At 55.7% G+C, this 18,908-nt stretch overlaps 8 protein-coding genes across 8 annotated transcripts; 6 read left to right on the forward strand and 2 right to left on the reverse strand.

Annotated features, from left to right (window-relative positions):
* Window positions 1–56: 56 nt before the first annotated feature.
* M421DRAFT_58197 (COX5B-domain-containing protein) lies at window positions 57–965 on the forward strand (the record flags this gene model as incomplete). The annotated part of the gene is made up of 6 exons (XM_033595574.1): window positions 57–171; window positions 201–290; window positions 372–530; window positions 581–681; window positions 730–844; window positions 898–965. The coding sequence occupies 6 exons, from the start codon at window positions 57–59 to the stop codon at window positions 963–965; spliced, it is 648 nt and encodes a 215-aa protein (XP_033450738.1).
* A 288-nt stretch (window positions 966–1,253) lies between these two features.
* Window positions 1,254–3,544, reverse strand: M421DRAFT_418800 (CGI-121-domain-containing protein). The gene is made up of 2 exons (XM_033591905.1): window positions 2,993–3,544; window positions 1,254–1,828 (listed from the first exon to the last, which is right to left on the reverse strand). The coding sequence occupies exons 1-2, from the start codon at window positions 3,143–3,145 to the stop codon at window positions 1,352–1,354; spliced, it is 630 nt and encodes a 209-aa protein (XP_033450739.1). The 5' UTR covers window positions 3,146–3,544; the 3' UTR covers window positions 1,254–1,351.
* A 185-nt stretch (window positions 3,545–3,729) lies between these two features.
* On the forward strand, window positions 3,730–7,259 carry M421DRAFT_418802 (uncharacterized protein). The gene is made up of 3 exons (XM_033591906.1): window positions 3,730–4,207; window positions 4,296–6,036; window positions 6,089–7,259. Exons 1-3 carry the CDS (start codon window positions 3,932–3,934, stop codon window positions 6,820–6,822), a joined length of 2,751 nt encoding a protein of 916 aa, XP_033450740.1. The 5' UTR covers window positions 3,730–3,931; the 3' UTR covers window positions 6,823–7,259.
* Window positions 7,260–7,782: 523 nt separating this feature from the next.
* On the forward strand, window positions 7,783–9,812 carry M421DRAFT_375363 (uncharacterized protein). Its single transcript, XM_033589789.1, has 2 exons — window positions 7,783–8,387; window positions 8,462–9,812. Exons 1-2 carry the CDS (start codon window positions 7,904–7,906, stop codon window positions 9,724–9,726), a joined length of 1,749 nt encoding a protein of 582 aa, XP_033450741.1. The 5' UTR covers window positions 7,783–7,903; the 3' UTR covers window positions 9,727–9,812.
* A 1,394-nt stretch (window positions 9,813–11,206) lies between these two features.
* Window positions 11,207–12,418, forward strand: M421DRAFT_3549 (uncharacterized protein; the record flags this gene model as incomplete). The annotated part of the gene is made up of 1 exon (XM_033589605.1): window positions 11,207–12,418. One exon carries the CDS (start codon window positions 11,207–11,209, stop codon window positions 12,416–12,418), a length of 1,212 nt encoding a protein of 403 aa, XP_033450742.1.
* Window positions 12,419–15,254: 2,836 nt separating this feature from the next.
* Window positions 15,255–15,924, reverse strand: M421DRAFT_418804 (uncharacterized protein; the record flags this gene model as incomplete). The annotated part of the gene is made up of 1 exon (XM_033591907.1): window positions 15,255–15,924. A coding segment is annotated over exon 1 (166 nt), but the record flags the coding sequence as incomplete, so codon positions are not given.
* A 925-nt stretch (window positions 15,925–16,849) lies between these two features.
* M421DRAFT_20732 (uncharacterized protein) lies at window positions 16,850–17,419 on the forward strand (the record flags this gene model as incomplete). Its single annotated transcript, XM_033588180.1, has 1 exon — window positions 16,850–17,419. A coding segment is annotated over one exon (570 nt), but the record flags the coding sequence as incomplete, so codon positions are not given.
* A 372-nt stretch (window positions 17,420–17,791) lies between these two features.
* Window positions 17,792–18,669, forward strand: M421DRAFT_99803 (uncharacterized protein; the record flags this gene model as incomplete). Its single annotated transcript, XM_033598804.1, has 2 exons — window positions 17,792–18,329; window positions 18,452–18,669. 2 exons carry the CDS (start codon window positions 17,792–17,794, stop codon window positions 18,667–18,669), a joined length of 756 nt encoding a protein of 251 aa, XP_033450745.1.
* Window positions 18,670–18,908: the final 239 nt, after the last annotated feature.

An 18,908-nucleotide genomic window follows, 5' to 3' on the forward strand; every position in this document is an offset into this window, starting at 1 on the left:
ACCAAGCTCGCCCGCTCGCCCGTCCACCTCTCCACTCTACCCCAATTGTTCGTGCCATGTTCCTCCAGCGCTCTGCCATTGCCGCCGCCAGGCGCGCGGCCCCCGCAGCCATCGCCCGCCGCACCTTCACCACCACCTTTGTGCGCCGTAAGGGATCCCCCAGAAGCTCTCGTGCGACAACCCCATTGACACTTGCGCAGGCGACGCGAAGCCCGAGGCCACCCACGAGAAGGAGGCCGGCCACTCTGCCAACGCGCCCAGCGTCCTCGCGGGCATGAAGAAGCTCGATTGTACGTGCGCCAGCTTTTTCGCAACCGGCCATGACATAGCGTCACGAGTGCCTGATCCCGGCCAATGCTGACACCGCGCAGCGATCAAGTCCATGGAGGACCTCATCCCCGAGGGCGCGAAGCCCGGTACCGTTCCCACCGACGCCGAGCAGTCGACCGGTCTCGAGCGTCTCGAGATCCTCGGAAAGATGCAGGGCATTGACATCTTCGACATGAGGCCCCTCGACGCCAGCCGGCTTGGTGCGTCCAAACACACCCACGCTATGCAGACTTGAGTCTAATTGTAAAAGGCACCCCGGAGGACCCCATCGTCGTCAACTCTGCCGGCGACGAGCAGTACGTCGGTTGCACCGGCTACCCCGTCGACTCTCACGGCGTCCTGTGGATCACCGTATGACCCGTTATTCTTGTTCGTGTGGACGATGACTAACAAGTTCAGCTCACCCGCGACGAGCCCCAGTCCCGCTGCATGGAGTGCGGATCCACGTACAAGATGCACTACGTGGGCCCCGCCGAGGACCCCCACTCGCACGACCACGGCCACGACCACCACGGTGCGTCACTCCTCCACTCTCTCACAAAATGAAAACGGATGACTGACTCCAAGCAGAGAACCCCTACCCCAGGCCAAAGAACATGGCCGACTTCCTCAAGCCCGAGTACATGCACATCTAAGTCTAACATGTGCGAACCCGATAGAATTGGCCTTGTATCCACACGGTCCATGTAGCATAGTTGGGTGTGGGAACATGTAGCATAGTTGGGGATGGGAAGGAGCCCGAGACCTAGACGTGCAAGTTTACTTTGTCTTGACCCGTGTCCCATGCTGCTGTGCTGATGTCACGCTGATACCAACACGCTCCCGCGCAGCCGTAGCTTCGCAAGGCGCGCGTACTTGAAGGGGGAGAATGTTACAAGGTAAAGAGTATGTTTACATTCACGTTTGCGGATGTGTGCTGAGGGGGCAATTGGAGTTTAGTTTTTGAGAGTATTGGTATGGTATTGGTATTGGCATTGGTATTGCAGTCGTCGCCGTGTGTGCTTTTGTGTGGAGTACTGTGCTACGAGCCTTTGAGCGCCATGGTGCCCAGGATGACGGCCTCGATATCGCTTCTGTCATCTTTCTTCTCGGCGTTCGCAGCCGGGCCTCCCTTTGCTCCCTTACCAGACGTGCTTTTCGCGCAGGTGATCTTGTACACCTTCTTGATCCTGTGCACCTCGGCAAATCGACCCAAGTCGCCCCCATCCTCCGACAGCTCAACACTCACACCCTCCACGGCACTGCCCAGGTGCCGTCCCACTTTCTCGTTCGAAACTGAGTCGTCTCTCGTCCCGTCAGCGTTGATGGGCAGCTTGACGGCGATCAAGCGCGTCGTCGTGTCCGTCAGCCCGAAAGTCCGGTATGACTCGCCGATGTTGTTGTTCGGGCTGAGGCGGAAGACGAGCTCGCTGTGGGGCGTGCGGGTCTTGTGCGTACTGTTCAGGAAGGCGTGCAGCGCGAGGAACGTTGCTGTGAGGAGGTGCTGGGGTGTGAGGATCTGCGGTTGTTAGTGGGGTGAGGGGTGTGGGGAATGGAGTGGCGAGGGAGTAGGAGATGTATGGAGAGGAGGGGTAGGAAATATTTGGAGAGGAGGGGTAAAAGATGTTTGGGGAGGAGGGGTAAAAGATGTTTGGAGAGTGGGTGCAGGAGTTGTTGAAGGGGGGTGCAAGAGTTGTTGAAGGGGGGTGCAGGAGTTGTTGAAGGGGGGTGCAGGAGTTGTTGAAGGGGGGTGCAGGAGTTGTTGAAGGGGGTTGCAGGGGACGGCTTGAAAAATCTTGGAGTGGTGGAGGTGGGGTCCGGGATGCACTCTCTTCGTGCCGTGCTCCAACAACTTCTGCACCGTCGATGGTTGCAGGGCCGATTGACACCGCTGTGAGATTGTCGAGTGGTTCTTCCAGGCCTAGCAGTCGCCCGTCTTGAACCACGTTGTTCCTACTAGCTGGCAGGTAATCTCTGCGAGTGCAAGGTACGAGTTGCAGGCATCGTATGACGAAAGACTCGTTCTGTTCGGCGAAAGACGATCCGTGCCAAAGTGCGGAAAGCGCGTCGTCGAGCAAGCGGAATTGTGCATGCATAGCCATGGATGCAGTGCAGGCATGGCGAAGGTGTAGAGCCTGCATAAACCGAATGGATGGATCCCAATAGTCTTCTTGCGCGAGCGACGTTGGAAGGGCGATCATAATGCCTTTCTCCTACAAATCATTGCAGTCGTGGAGGTAGCTGAATAAGATCGACATGGCCAAGTCCTGATTGCGAAGGTATCGGAACCCATACATCCGGATGGGGTTTGACGCTAAGCCATGCTCGTTTGATAAACATCGAAGACTCAGCAAAGAGCAGGGAGGTCCAGACAAGCGCCACAGCTGGCCGCAAGATTAAGGTACCATCTTGACGTGCCAACGTGTCCACCGTAACACGTTGTGAAGATGTGTTGTGGCGTCCAGCGTGAAGCTGGACGTTGATTGAAGGCTCGTGCCAAGCCAATATGGTTTAGAGCTTGGACTCGCGGCTGAACAGAGATACGATGTGCACGATTGGCACAACGTGGCGGTAACTGGGATCGTGGGCACGCAAGGTGTTAAGCATCGAGATACGAGATGAGGTGAAGGTGGGACGAGAATTGACGAGGGTGGAAGGAGTGGAGAAGTGGAGCGGGACTCACCATGGCGGCATCGAGGAATGCATAGTCGAACTCGGGATTCGCAGCCAGCAGTTGACTGCGAAGGAAGGCGGCGTTCCTGACATCGCTGAACAGCGCAACCTGCACCGGGTAGGCGTCGTAGTGCGGCAGCGTGAAGGTCCGTACCGCAGCCATGGTGCGGTTCTTCGTTCAAAGTCGCTGGGCCCAGAACCAACTCTGTGAAAACGTGGCGGTCGACCTGAGCTCTGAGGAACACTGAGTGCGAGGGGGTTCCTGGCTTTTGCGGGTGGTCGACGATAATGCTCAGGGCTGAGGTGATTTGCTACCGATGTTTTCCGCAGAGCCGGAGCGGCGCCGATCAGGTATGGGCGGTTTGGAGCTGGGCGTTTTGGGAAGTGAATGCGCATCTCGCTCGCCGCTTTGGGAGATGGCGGGGGTGCCATTCAACATGAGCTGGCTCGGCGGCGGGTTAGTCTAGCAGCGGTAGCGGAGAAAGCTGCCGGAGGCGCATGCAGCGAATCGGAGCCGTCAACGACAGGCGATCAAACCTGCGTTGGGGGCAGGTTCTGCGCGAGCCGGCCTGTCAAATGGCCGGTTGCGACAGCGTTAGTGAGATCGTGTTGGCGGCGGGCGCGTTGCCAGCTAGCGGTCCAGCGTTGCGAAGAAGCATCGGCCAGACGGGCTGAATACTGAGTGTGTGGCGCATTGACTGTGGACTGCGATGACGGGACCTGATCCGCGTCCCCTTCACCGCATGAGTTTCTCCCTGGAGCAGCGTGCAGACTCCAGAGCCATAACAGTCACCTGCTTCGATTCCAGAGTCGCAGCGTTGGAGCGCCGCAAGGGCATGACCCGGGCATGAGGTATAGCAATTGGTCGAGCAGACACGGGCCAGTCAGCATCGAGGTGCTCGCGTGTGAGGCGCAAATCGGAAGATACCGCAGGCGCAGCGAATCTATCATGGCATCCGGAACGAAGCGCATGTCCGACGACGATGCGAGCATCGCCAACACCTGCAAAATCCAGCGCATCGAGCACGGCGGCCATGGAGTGCAGGACGTGCAGCAGGCTCACCACGCCCACCACGCTCACCAGGCGCACCACGCCCACCACGCCCACCCGGCCAGCGTGAGCCCGCACCAGCGGCCGAGCGCCAGCAACCACGACTTCTCGGGCAGCGTCAAGCGCAAGCTCGCCGACTCGAAGCGGACGGGGCAGGCGTGCGACCGATGCAAGGTGCGTAGACAGTCCCGACAGTCCCTCTGCCTGTGTTGGCACAGCGACGGCACCGCACTCCCCGCCGCACACATGCTGACCGCGCCAGATCCGCAAAATCCGCTGCGACGGCCGCCCCGAGGGCTGCACCCCATGCGAGCAGAACCGCACGCAATGCCGCACCACCGACCGCATCACCGGCAAGGCCACGGTGCGAGGGCATGCCGAGGCCATGGAGACGCAGAACAGCTGCCTGCGTGCCCACATTGCCGACCTGCAGGCCCAGCTGAAGGACCTCGGCGTCGACCCGCGCCCGCCGCCCGCCTACGCGACCACGTCCTGGCCGCCCGCCGCGCCCCAAGCCGACGCGCAGGACTGGCCTGGCCAGCGCCGCCCAAGCGCATCCCCCATGCCGGGCTACGCGCCTGCGGGCGACAAGGCCAGCCTGAACTCGCTGCCCGTGTTCAAGTACGGCTCCATTGGGGACAACTACCTGGGCGTTGCCTCGCGCGACTCGCTGCTCAGCCACATACGAGGCACTTCGCTATCCGTCTTCGGCACCGAGATCGACATCACTGACTTCGTCGACGAAAACGCCGAGTACGAGACCTCGCCCATGTCGTACCGGACGCTGGTCGAGATCAGCGTGGGCAGCCGGCACGTCGACCCTGTGCCGTTGCCCCCGTACGCGACACTCAAGGAATGGGCCACGTGGTACCTGCGCTCGCTGAACCCCTACACCATGCTGGTCCACAAGCCCGCCTTCATGGAGCTGGTCTGGCGCTTCGGCAAGGACCCCAGCTTCGTGCCGACCGCGCCTGAGAAGGTCATGGTCCACATGATGCTCGCCACCATCAAGTACCAGATCGCAGCGCGCAACGACCAGCAGACGCCCCTGATGGACGAGTCACACGCACACTACATGTACGCCTGCAGCTTCTACAAGGACCTGCTCCTTGGACACCACGAGCTCGCCGACATCCAAGCCCTGGCCATGATCTGCCACCACCTCCGCAACTTCCCCAAGCCCGGCGCGGCGTGGATCATGACCTCTCTCACCTATCTGTACGCGATAGAGCTGGGTCTGCACCGATCGGTGAAGAACTGGGACTCGGCGTCCGGCAAGAAGTTCACCGAACTGGACATCGAGATGCGGAAGCGCATCTTCTGGACCATGACCGCGCTGCAGCTGAATCTGGCTGGCAAGCTAGGAAGACCCATGCCGATCAGCAACGACGACATCGACGTCGAGTTCCCCGAGCCCATGAACGACTGTCTGCCTGGCGAGGAGGCCAACCTGAGCCCCTTCCACCAGTGCTCGTTCCAAGTGGGCATCCAGATCGCCAAGTACGCCGTTTGGGAGCTGGACCTGTACAAGACGGTCTACGCCGTCCAGTACACGCCACGCTCGTACGTCGAGTCTTTGAAACGACTCGAGGCTGGCATCCAGAACTGGAAGGAAGAGCTACCGTATGAGCTGCGAGACCCGTCTCGCGCTTCACAAGACGACCACATCTTCGCCCTATACCTCGAGTACTGGTACCAAGAGTTCCAGCTGTTGCTGCATCACCCCGCAGTATGCAGGTCTGTCGACTCGGCGATCCTGTCCTCGAATCTGGATAAGTGCATGGAGGCGTCGCAGAAGATGCTGTACAACTGCACCGAGATGATGCACAAGAAGAGTCTCGACATTGTCTGGATCAACACAGTGGTCTACATTGCTGCAGTGTTCACGACTCTGTTTATCTCGTCGATGCGGAAAGATCTCCTGACTCCTGTCGACATGACAAGGCTGAAGGGCGACATGGCTACATGGATCAACGTCCTTGGCGAGTGCGGTCAACTTTCAGGTGAGTGCTACTACTACAAAAATCATCCGCATTCCACTAAAGACATACGCAGGCACAGAGGACAAGATGAGGAAGGCGATATCCAAGATCGTGGACGGCGCGTTAGGTAACATCAACGACAGCATCGTCAAACGAACTGCGACCGAATCCCTGGCACGGGTAGCTATGCACGCGAAGCAGCAGCCAAACCCGCCACCTGCAGTCTACGACACAAGCGGCTACAACGAGCAGCAATACACTGCAAGCACAACAGGTCCCACAGACCCCACACTCACCCAGGGCTCCGGATATACCAGCCTGACGGACAGTGACAGCATGACCATGCCCTACAGCATCAGCGCACAGATGCCAGTCACCCAGCAGAGCACCGCCTACGACCAACAACCTTACATGAAAGTCGAGGATGACACCAGCATGAACCCCTCTCATGCCACCGCTCTAGCAGCAGCAACAGGCACGGCCGCCCAGCCACTGCCACACGCCTACACCTACCCGCAAAGCCTGCCACAAGTGACCACCACGCACCAACCGACCTACGTCGCCAACAACTACAGCCCGCAAGACTGGCGACAGTGGACACAAACGTATATGCAGCAACCAGTGGGCCCGCAAGGAGAGTATCTAAATACGGCAACGACGCTCATGGCGCTTGGCGGACGCGACGGCCAAAATGAAGGTAATGCGCATGGAGGGCATGCACAACACATCGAGCAGGCGCACATGGGACATGTCCACTGGCCGGGTGTGGCTTTTCCGGGTACTACGAACGAGAGCCATAACTCATGAAGAGCACGCGTTGGAGAGGACATGATCACCGGAATGCTTCGTACCGATCGCAGGGGGCGTTACGGATGGAGAATGGCGAAACAAAGCCAAATGCACACAGAGATGAATACTCGTACTTAAGAACTAATATGTAATAATGGGCGGGCGCCACCGCGAGAGTGCGGTGCAGCTGGCCGGCAGCCACATGGGAAGAGGGGAAGGTAGCGAAACGCACGAGCTTCGAGATGGAGCGACACGAGTAATGGCAGCAGCAATTCAGGCAGAAAGATTCCCACAGCGACAAGCGGTGCATTGCAATGTGCAACATGGCGGCATCTTGTCCTATGCTTGCCCGGTCCCGTCGAGCATCTTACATCATCAAGCCGCTGACAGCACGAATAGAGGACGATACACAAGGGCACACGGCGTTGCTAGCACGCAGCGCCACGAGAATGCACAGGAACAAGCGCATGCAAGCTGCTGTAAGACGCTGCCTGCGAACAGATTAATGGGCACCGAACAGTGTATCCTCAGTGTGGCGACATCACTTCTGTCGCATGCCACACCCTCGGTTCAACTTCCTGATCATCGCTCATTTGATGCTGCACGTCAAATTAACGATCGTTCGCCGGGCCACTACGCTGCACGACCACAGCACGACTAAGACGAATTAGGCAGGCGAGAGGCTCGCGCCTTCCGCACCTGGAGCGTCCCTGCCAAGCCATCCATGTTATCAAGCTTTTCTCGTGGAGATAAGTGGAGCGCCGCTCCGTACCTTCTTCTTTCGCTGCAAGCTTGGTGTTGCTTGACTGTGCAGAATGAAACTGTTGGCTGCGAAGCACGAGTCTGCAAATCACCATCCGCGATGTGGTATCCGCGCTGTAGAACCTAGATGCCACTATCCGGGCCGCTGGTAAGTTGCTCACAAGTATTTATGCACCGTCGTACCGCAGACATGTCGCCGATTGCGCCTCTCTCCTGTACTCACAAGAGCCACCGCGTCCGACAGCAAGGCAGGAAGCACCACGCTTCTCATCGCCTACCTCTCGCTGCCTCCCAGACCTTGTCTTGACAGCTGAGCGTCCAGCTCATCAATATCAATATGCGGACCTCCACTTCCGTCGCGGCGCTGGCCTTCGCGCTGCTGCAGGGCGCCAATGCCTTCAACGCGGCCAAGTCTCGGGACTTCAACCTGCTCGCGGACATGGGTCTCAACCCGGACGGCTCCTCAATCGAGACGGCAACCGCGGCCAACATCGCTAGGAGCCTGCACATCGGCACTACGGTCAAAGAGTCTACTGTCGACGTCGTGACTAGGCAAGCTGCAGCTGCATTCCCGGAGAAGATTGCTGAGGAGTACGTGTCTTTGAAATTGGATCACTTCGGTGAGAGCAAGGACACCTTCAACAACAGATTTTGGGTCGCGGAGTCTGGGTACAAGGCTGGCGGACCCGTGTTCATCTATGACGTTGGTGAGGCCGATGCGAGTGGCAGCTGGCAGTTCAGGTTGCAGAATGAGACGAGCTTTTTCAAGCAGATCGTAGATCAGTTTGGGGGTGTTGGAATTGTATGGGAGCACCGCTTCTGTAAGTCTATCCTCGCTCGCCTTGGGAGAGTCGCTGCATCTGACTTGTGGGCTCCTTACTAACGCATCGACTAGATGGCAACTCGACGCCTGCACCGATCAACCTCGACACACCGCCTGAGACATTCAAGTACCTCACCACCGAGCAGTCGCTTGCCGATGTTGTTCAGTTTGCCAAGCAGTTCAAGAGGAAGAACGTCAACGCTACCTTGACTCCTGACAAAACGCCCTGGATCTTCGTAGGAGGATCGTATCCAGCTATGCGCGCTGCATTCATTCGCAACAAGTACCCCGAGACCATATACGCCGGATACGCTTCCTCGGCGCCCGTCGAAGCCAGCGTTGACCAGTCCTTCTACTTTGACCCCGTCTGGCGTGGAATGAACAAGTACGGCTTCAGCAACTGCACACAAGACATCAAGGCCGCCATCAAGTACATCGATAACACCCTCGACACTGACCGCTCTGCAGCTGCCAAGCTCAAGGAGCAGTTCCTCGGCAAGGGCGCCGCCTCGAACTCCCACGCCACCTTTGCTGATGCTCTCAGCACCATCTTCTACCTTTGGCAATCATACGGCGTTGATGGCGGTGCTGGATCTCTCCGTAGCTTCTGCGACTGGATTGAGACCGACCCCACGACCAATACTACCGCCCCCGCTGAGGGTTGGGCCAAGTCGAAGGGCGCAAAATTTGTGATCGACCGTTGGGCAGCATGGAAGACCTTCGCACCTCTTGTCAACAGCTACCTCGAGACTGAGTGCTCCGGCAGCCAGAACGTTACCGGTTCCTGCGACCTGAACAAGCGTTTCTCGGACCCTGCTTCGATTAGCTGGACCTGGCAGTACTGCACACAGTGGGGTTTCTTCCAATCCGCAAACCTGGGCGCCAACCAAGTCGTCTCCAAGTACAACTCGCTCGAGCATCAGCGCGACATCTGCCACCGCCAGTTCCCCACCGCCCCCCGCAGCCTGCTGCCCGAGTGGCCCAACACAAAACGCACCAACAAGGTCTTTGGCGGCTGGGACATCCGGCCCAGCAATGTGTACTGGTCCGGCGGCGAGTTCGACCCCTGGCGCACGCTCAGCCCGCTCAGCACCGAGTCTTTTGCACCCAAGGTCAACGCTTTCACCAATGCGCCCAAGTGCGGCGTCGAGACGAGCAAGAGCGAGCTCTTCGGTTACACAATGGCGAACGCGCAGCATTGCTATGATTTCAGGACGTACTTTGCGCCCGGCATTGTGAGTAGGAAACACTTCACTGATGCGCTCGGGCAGTGGCTCAAGTGCTTCAAGCCTAAGGGCGGGTATGGAGGTGCGTACTCGAAGAGATGGACTGCCTAGAAGGTGGAGGATATTGCGAGGCTGAGGGGGGGTGGGGATATTGATGCGTTTTATGAGTTTTGAAAGGGGATAGTTTGGGGTCTATTGATAACGAAATGATACTGATGCGCGCCCTGGCTTTTAATTATCGGTACGACCTGTTGGCGGGTGTGTGATGACACTGCGAGCTTCATGACGTGTCACGGAAGGCTTGATGTTGTGCAGCCGAGGGGAATCTTCGAACACAAACCTTGGGACGATCGTCGCACACGTATGTATCCTTCACTCAAAATTGGTGTCCCGCTCCATGGACTTCTGCATTCCAGTCAGCGAAACGGTGGTCACAAAGAAGTACGATTTGGACGAATAGACTCTCACGACCAACCTACCGGCAGTCTTACACATCGATCGCATAACTCGAGGGTCGTCATCTTCCTTCTGCAGAAGTTTGGTCTATTGTTTGTCCATCTTCTGAGGAGATGTCAAGAAAACGCTCTTCTGCTATTCAGCATTACATCAACGCTAACAACCGCTTCTCTCCCTCGTCTTCAATTCTAAAAAGTCTCTAAGAAAATAAACCCACTTGCCCTCCTCCCACGCTGTTCGGCAACCGCAAATGCAGATCCCACTTCTATCGCCATCCTCCCTCAACCATGGTAGGATGGGGGATTGGCTCCAGATCAGGAACCCCGCTCTCTTTCGGCGGACCATGAGCCCACTCGTCGCAAACAGTTTTTTTCATTGACTATTGATTATCAGCGCCGAGTCCTCATGCTCGCTCAATGGACTCACCCCACCGTAGGCGAGACAGCCTGCCTTATGGCATGCGCGCCAGTCCAGATCGCAGAACGATTCGCACTCGTAGCAGAGATTTGCTATGGGCACGATTGTGAAATGGGCACCTCGGGGAGCAATATGTGTAAAGTGTCAGCTTGGCGTGGTGCGCAAATGGTCGGGAATGCGACTTACAGGGCTGATTCTTGTGGCCGGGAGGGCCGCGCAGGCTGTGATCAGCGTACAGGTGACTGTGGTGCCGAGCGTGGAGAGTCTCATGGTGAGACGACTGGTGAGATCTTTTATATACGTGACTCTGGAGGCACTCGAGGATTTGGAGACTCAGTGCAGTTACTTTTTGAAGTGATGTGTTGCCGGCAGTTTTGAAAGCCGTGTACGAAGTACGTTCTTCAACGAATATTGGCGAATTATAATGTGCGGTACCGAGCGCGTGAGCTGTGGTTGAACATTTCCCTGAAATAGACATTATCGAGGTGTCCCTACTCCAGCTGCTGGCGACGGCGTGACGTCAGTGCAACGCACCTGCCTTCATCGTGAGTGCATATTCGTTCACTCCTGCCCGAGCTTTCGCCTTCGCGGTTCTTGTTTTTCTACCAACCTCGCCGCACCGCATCCGAAACGCCTATCGATGATTCCTCATCTCTAACAATAGCTTACAATGCTTCCAGTCTCACCTCGGGCGCCGTTGTCCACGCTGGTCTGCACCATGAACGACTACCCGCAACTGCAACATGTCTCACCTCTGGCCTCGAACGCGAGCGCGCTCTCAACCACTGCTACAGAGAAGGCTCAGTCTGCAATCTCGTTTCTCGATCTGCCAGCAGAAATTCGAAATATGATCTACTATCACCTCTTCCCCGAGGGTCGCTCGGCGGTGCAGCTCCTGAAGCGCTGCAAGGGAACGGGCTTTATCTCCATGTCCGATCGCCTTGGTATCATGGCTACGTGCAGTCAGATCTATGAGGAGGCGAAGAGCGTCCTGCGATCTCAGCATCGATTGATCATCGTCATGCCCAAGACACTCGAGGGGCTGCTTCAGAGTGTCTGGATGGAAGACGAGGTTTACTATGACGCAGACGACATAGACTTCTTCCCTAACTTCATCCTCCAACACGTAATTGCTCCTGAAGGGATCCGTTTGGATTACGATCTTGACAATCGAACATTGATCAGAAATACGCCAGGGCTCCTGTACACCAATCAATGGCTGCGCAACGTATGTATCTCGGATCCTGCTGGCGCTCAAATTTCAGCCACTTTGAGAACTACAACAGCAAAATCTACTTTCCAGGACTTTGAGACGCTGGAGTCATGGATCAAAGATGGACACGCCAATTCTACTTCCTGGAATGAGCCAGTGAACTTCCACACCACGATTTTTCTAGCATTCGACATCAGCGTTCACACCGGGTCTGAAGAAGTCCGACTCGATGCAACTGCTTTCTTACGTGCAACACGCAGGATTTTCAACCCGTACATCGTACAAGTGGAAGTCGGAGTCTCTGGAAATTGGGAGGTGGGCCCTTCCCCGGTCACTGATATTGAGAGGAGGGTGTTATTATTCATGTGGAAGATAATCCAATGTCATCCCGAACGTCGAACTGAACCATGCCCGATCATATGGGTCGACGAAATGCTCCTACCTCGAGAGGCGGAGTTTGATGGCAAGAACAGCGAAGTCCGCGTTGTGACCGATCGAGGGTTGTTGGAGCATGAGGCACCAATGGATCTAGTTACTGGTTCGAATCATGCGGTGGATGTCCTGGTACATTTGGGGGATCCAGACTACAGTGGATCAGAAGAGCCGACAGATTTCAACGCCACCCTTCTTGAGGTAGATTTCGATGCGGGCTCACTGCTTGGAGTCGCAGCGGACCTCGCTCGGCGTATCGATGACAGCGCGAACACCCTTTGGTGAGACACAACAATGATGAAGGTTGGTCATGGAGCCCACCTGCTGTTTCTTTTCATGTCTGGCAACATTCTCCTCGCACCCAACGTAAATTCTATCAAATCATGACTAGCCAGTAGATTTTGAATAATAGATGTCTGAGCTCATCCACCCAATTCGAACCATTTTCACCTTCTAACAAAGTATTCGCGACTGCTGCATCCCACCAAGATCGTCACTTTGCAGCCTCTACAGCTGCAGATTTTCTGCGCCATCCTGTAATTGCGTTTTAGACGTTTATCGTTCAACTTTGAGCAGACCTAGTGAGAATGTAGTATCATTCGTTGTATTCCAAAGCAGATGCCGCACTGACAGGTGGGGCTGTCAGACCTGAGACTTGAGCGCCATGTGAGGTCCAAGTGTGCATGCTTTGTCAATTGAAAAGACGTTGAGAATAGCTGCGAGATCACACGACAGGCAGAGAGCATCAAGTTATAGGGCTGCACAGTGGTACTTTAACCCCTACCGTGCAACACGGCTTACTACGGGGAGCGCTGGTAGATACTTGCAATGACAAAGTTTGTGGACAAATGTTTCTCGGTTTCCTTGGCCCTGTTCCTGATCCCAATTCCAGACCATTACAAGCTCACTGCAGATCTAGTAGTTAGCAGCACGATTCATCAAGGCGACAATGGCCTCAAGTCTGGAGCGCCTTGGCAAGTGCTTGAGACAACACAAGAGGAAGGAATTCTCTTTCCGCAGCCACTTCTCGCCCAGGATCCCCCAACGACCACTAACTGCCTGCCTCCACATCTACACCCATCAACAGCGAACCGTTCGACCAACCAGGATCTGCAACATAGACGGCGAGGCAGCGAGGAGGCATTCATCTCACTTGTCATTGTCAACAGCAGTCACCACTAACGCTTCCACCTCGCTGTCTCACAGCTCGCAGTTGCCCGCTATGTTCTTCCCCGGCCTACCACCCGAAATTCGAAACGCGATTTACAAATGGCTCTTCCAAGCAGGCCGCTCCACGGCATAGTTTCTGTGTTGCGGTATCAAGGGCAAATGTATATAACGAGTGTATTGTGTTCTTCTGTTGTTGTTCTGCTTGTCTCTTTGCTCTCCAAGGCTCGCTGCGTGTTCTGTTTTGTTGACGTGTTTGCGATGCCGCTGAGGTAAGAGGTGCTCAACAATATGAGGAAGCAGCACCAGACCACCGCCAACAACACGTGATCTGCTTCTCCTCTCAACCGTTACAATCTGGCTCGGCATAACGGCGGCTACATCTCGACGAGCGATCGCTTTGGGCTCCTCGCAACCTGCCGGTAGATTCATGTCGAGGTATCCTCGCTATTGCGAGGCCAGCAGCGCTTCACCGTTCTGCAGCCGAAAACGATCTTTGATATCATTCACACTAACAACAATGACGAATTCAGTCCAGTCGAGGTTGGAATTCTAATCATGCACTACGTAGTTCCCACCCTCAAGTTTGCTATCCAGTACGACCTGGATAAATATGTGATGAGCAGCGACATACCTCCAACCTTCCAAGCCAGCCGTGGTTTCCGGCAGCTCGTTGCAGAACATCTTCCAAGTTTCTATGACGAACGGACTGCGAGAGCTGCACGAATGAGCTAGTAGTGATCGCGCCATCATCCAGCCTACGAACATCATGGAACAAACTACTCGCATCATCTTACGATTCCCGTACACCGATCGAGACGTTTCGAGCGACATCTATCTTCGAGCAAGGGACCTCATATGAGCCACAGAAAACAACTGCACATTCTCTGGTATTCGCACCAGCACAGCTCTTGGGGATGCAGCGAATGAGAACGGACCGTCCCTGATGCATCTGCACTCGCGAATACTACTCTTCGTTCACACCACCGAATGCGTACAGTTGGAGGAGAAGTCGATCCATGTCCGGATATATGGATCAACAAGGATTTGGAGATCTCGCATGTTGACTTACAGAACGAGGATGGGACCATTGAGCGTGTATCTAACAAGTATGCGAAGCGCTTATGGAAATAGATCTACGGCCATGTTAACGCTGGTATCATACCACATTATCACAACGTTAAAGACCCTCAACAGCGCATCTCTGGGGGCAGAAGTCAGACCAAGGGCACAGATGAAGGAGAGTATGGTCCTCCCAAGCAAGGAACCCCACTCAGCTTCGCACAACGACTCACTAGAGACCTCCACAGGGCGCTTTATGGTGATTGCATTCAATGCAACTAGACAATCAAGTTCACAGCTGGCTTACTGCTAGAATGCGTCTACATTAACGACGAATAAGGCAAATTCTCCAAATTTGGGTTCATGTTTACCTCTTACGTTTAACTGACAATTACGCCCTCTTCTAGAGTCAATTATCCGGGTTTCAGTCCCCAAGCAAAGTATTGGGATATATACCCATCGATTATTCTACCTCGACGTCTTTGTTATTGCTTATAGGTTTCCTTTCGGATCGCGAAGCATGCTAATGAAAGTGGGTCCTTCAGCAGACTCGTCGACTTCAATGACCATGTAATAGGCTTGCTTCAAAGCCTCAAGTCTTTCTAGGGTCCTCTCAGTGCATATTCTCAGATTGCCTCCACAAGGTGCAATCATTCAAATACGATGACTTCCCGGTGCCCCTTGTTCGGGACAAGCTGATTTGCCAGATCTTCGATTTGCCTAAGATCTTTATCCGCCTCTTCCTCTGCCTCTTTCCCCTCGATTTCCACAGCGTCATTGAAGCTTAGCCTATTCTCGCCTAACCAGCTGTACTCCGGTTCCGGGCTAAGCCTTTCTTCCTTCACATCCTCTTCCCTTAGGACACTAAACATTCCCCCTTTCCCGACCCACCGCATCACCTTCGTAACACTCTTCTTCCTTACGTCGCTGCGCAAGATTTAAACAGCAAGTCAAGCAACCAGATCCTCGAACTGTTTCTTCAGACATCCATCGGATCAAGCGCCCCAGCTAACGCCGTAGCCTTTTAGGCAATCTATATACTCAAAGCGCAGTAACGTACAGTTAAGCTCGGCACTCCTCGTGGCCGCTAGATAATCAATCGGCTCCTCCGCACATGCTCTCTTCACGAAAATTGTCTGCACTAGAGCCCACGAGACCAAGATAACGTTCTTCTGCATATCGAAGCACTATTCTAGGGCCTCCATGATCGTTTGCAGACTTTGCTCACGTTCTGCAAGGCTCGCACCGGTGTTGGCGCAGAGTATGCTATTGTAACTTAGCCACCTATGGTCAATGGGCGGTGTAAAGCATGAGTTGAGGGCGAGTTCGGCGTTGATGAAGGTGTATGCGTAGTGCATATGGGGCGGTAGGCCGTAGGGGAGGGTAATGCGGCATGGCTGGTCAGTGGTCACCCATTCATGATGTCATGGGAGGTCGATATGAGACCCGTGATGGCTTGAAGCGAAAGTCAGAAAGCCGACTTGGGGAGCCGGGCTGAGAACAGCTATGTTGTATCATGTGGTCAGTACCATGGTTGAGGGCTCAGCTGCCTGCAGATCTCCCGTGGTACTGGAGATCTGGGGTAAGCAGGGTCTCATCAAGTAGCATCATCGTCTCAGCAAGACACGTGTCTTCATATCGTCATGTTAGAAGCATGAAGGAGGTCTTTGTACATCGTAACGAGTTCCCACCTCTAGCTGTCCGTAAGCGGCCGTCACGTGCATCGGCAACCGCGCCATACGCGCCCGACACAGCCCGATACACATGCCTCAAGGGCTGGACCCGCGGATCCTGGACCCTGAATTCGCCTCACTTGCACCTGCTCCAACCATCACGGGTTGCAGCTTCACATGCGTCCATCACACCTCGCCCCCACGCCGATCATTGTTCCTTTTGTTACACGGCCTCCACCAATCGACGTCATCCGCCATCGTCTGCACAGGGACCCATCATGCGCGACACTTGCATGGCGTGCAAACCACACGGCGCAACCCCTCCACGCCCATAGAACTCAGGTCCAGCTGTCCCAAGAGTCACACCTACAGCCCTGGTGTCCCGCCCTCAGCGCCCTTAGTGCAGGAATTTCCTCCGATACTCAGGTGCTCCCTAGACAGTCGCACCAATCCCGAGCCGCTGTGTAAAAGTGCGGTGTGGACCTGGTGTCTTGAAGGTGAAGACAGACAATGGAATGGATAATGAGTCCCCGCCTCTTGCATTGCTGACCTCGCCCGACTTCGACCATGAGGCTCACCTCCACGGCACTGAGTAACTTCAAGTCAGCGACTGCGCACCCCGACTCAGCTTCACAATACAAACTCAGCTGCGTTAGCAAGGCTGATTGCTTGCAACCTCCTCAAATCCAACTACGGCCGCAAGCAGCAATCAGCCACCATGTCGCAACAAGACTACTTTTCATACGACCCAGCGATGTCTGCAAACGAAAGCAAAGGCAGAATATTAAGCAGACCTGCGCTGCCTAAGCGCAAAAGCTCAAGAGCCATGCAGGATATCATCCCGCCTTGGGCAGAGATGCCTGCAACACCACCAAGCTGCCGCACAGTGAGCTTCTCGCGCTGGTCGCGCTTCACAACATCAGGATCCGGCACACCGAACGGCGAACTGAAAGCCTCCAAGCTCTGCATAAACCGCGGCACAAGCCCAACCTACAACCCTCCAGCGAACGAGTGGACCTACCTAGGCGCCGAGCAACCTCTACGATGCGGCAAGCCAGAAGCGCAGCGAAGCAGACACCGCCGCCAGCAGAGCGTAAATCAGTACTCGCAGCAGAGCGCAGAAACATGTCCGAGCCTGTCGTCGACAGCGAGCACTACAGCTAGCAGCAGCAGCCAGACCGAGCCCATGAACTTCCGGCGCCGCAACGTGCAGCGCGCAAGCACGAGTTCGCAGCTGACGGAGTCGTTCAAGGCGTCTCCTGTCAAGGGCGGCTTGGACCAGCGTCAGCCTCATGGGATGATCGGTCTGATGGCGAGACTGGGCCTTGACGCAGCGGACTGCGAGGAGCTGCCTTCAGCGTTTGACTCCGACGACGAGGACGATGACGAGATCGATATGGAGGACCTGAGGTCGATGAAATCGGCGATGGGGAAGAAGGGTGGTATCGTGCATCCTGTTGCGGGCGACAGGATGGCACGGTGACAGCGGGCGCTCAAAGGCAGGTTTCAGCTAGGGAAAACATCGCATCTACATTTTGCATAGTGGCATTGGGTTCATCAGCACACAGACACGCATTTGCACAGTGTGGCGGAGTTCAGGATTATACCATGGGAGCTTTCCGCAGCGGAGCGGAGGAGTACCTGCAGCTAGCCCGCTTGGGCCACCATTGAATTCAATGACGATGTTCGTCACCGTCAACACTCACAACTTCCCTCTCTGCTCTCACAACCCATCCAAATACTCTCCCACACCACAATGGAGCGCCAGATGATATATCACACCCGCTCGCTCTCGCAGCGCATCATCCAGTCCTCCACGCGCCCCATCCGCTCACACTCAATCGCATCGACCTGCTCGGCAGCATCGCAGCGATCATGCACAAGTCTCCGCCCATCCTCCAGCCGCAGTCTGCACACCACAGCGCCGGTCTTGATGCAGTCCAGACCCCCAAAGTCCCGCGAACGCGGCCCCAAGAGCGAAGAAGACACGCAAACGGACTTCAATGCGCTCGATGTGCTACGTAACACCGCGGCGCCGGCGACGAGCATCGACGCGACGACGCCTGATGGGTTTGCGCTTAATAACCAAATGCGCGTTAGTGGGTGTGGGTTGCTGCTTGTTGGTGGTGAGGCATTTAGATGGTGGCCGTGGGTGCGTGAGGGGCGGAAGGAGGGCACCACCGGTGAGGGAGCGGGCGAGGATAGTATAACGGGGCGGCTGAAGAATAAGAAGGGGCAGTGGGAGGTCAATGAGGGCGGGTGGGGGATTCTGGAGCTGGTGTGGCCGAAGCCTGGTATGTTGCTTTTCCATTTGGCAACACGTGCCTCAGCGCGTGCATGTGCTCGTACCCTGGGCACGGGGTTGGAATACTTGACACGAAATGTCGAGAGAAGAAACAATGCTGATACGATACAGATATCCTCATCATCGGCACTGGGCCCTCTGTACTTCCCCTCGCGCCTGCCGTCCGAACGTACCTCAACGGCCTCGGTATTAGGTTGGAAGTCCAGGATACACGAAATGCAGCAGCACAGTTCAATCTGTTGGCAACGGAGAGGGGTGTGGGACAAGTTGCCGCTGCGCTGATACCGACGGGTTGGAGAGAGGGAAGAGGAATTGTCGCCGGTGACTGAGGAGAGCGTGATGCACCAGAACAACAGCAGCCAAGCGAGAGAGATTTGGAGGTGCAACGTAGCATATTTTACAAACAGACATAGTAATGCAAGATGAAAGAGCAGGATGGTGCGTTGAGGTGGAGACAGGCTCGTTTGCCAGCTTGCTCGATCTGGATAACAGCAAACAGGCCTGGGACTTTACCTCCAGCGCGACCTCTGCCACCAACGTACAACTCGTCTTCAGCAACACACGAAAA

The sequence above is a fragment of the Didymella exigua genome, assembly GCF_010094145.1.
Source record: "Didymella exigua CBS 183.55 unplaced genomic scaffold M421scaffold_8, whole genome shotgun sequence".
NCBI lineage: Eukaryota > Fungi > Ascomycota > Dothideomycetes > Pleosporales > Didymellaceae > Didymella > Didymella exigua.

Coding starts and splice junctions, on each gene's coding strand:
- M421DRAFT_375363 (XM_033589789.1), top strand. CDS start 7,904: ATGCGGACCTCCACTTCCGTCGCGGCGCTGGCCTTCGCGCTGCTGCAG. Junction 8,388..8,461: donor TGTATGGGAGCACCGCTTCT/GTAAGTCTATCC, acceptor CGCATCGACTAG/ATGGCAACTCGACGCCTGCA.
- M421DRAFT_418802 (XM_033591906.1), top strand. CDS start 3,932: ATGGCATCCGGAACGAAGCGCATGTCCGACGACGATGCGAGCATCGCC. Junction 4,208..4,295: donor AGGCGTGCGACCGATGCAAG/GTGCGTAGACAG, acceptor TGACCGCGCCAG/ATCCGCAAAATCCGCTGCGA. Junction 6,037..6,088: donor CGAGTGCGGTCAACTTTCAG/GTGAGTGCTACT, acceptor AGACATACGCAG/GCACAGAGGACAAGATGAGG.
- M421DRAFT_418800 (XM_033591905.1), bottom strand. CDS start 3,145: ATGGCTGCGGTACGGACCTTCACGCTGCCGCACTACGACGCCTACCCG. Junction 1,829..2,992: donor CATTCCTCGATGCCGCCATG/GTGAGTCCCGCT, acceptor TAACAACCGCAG/ATCCTCACACCCCAGCACCT.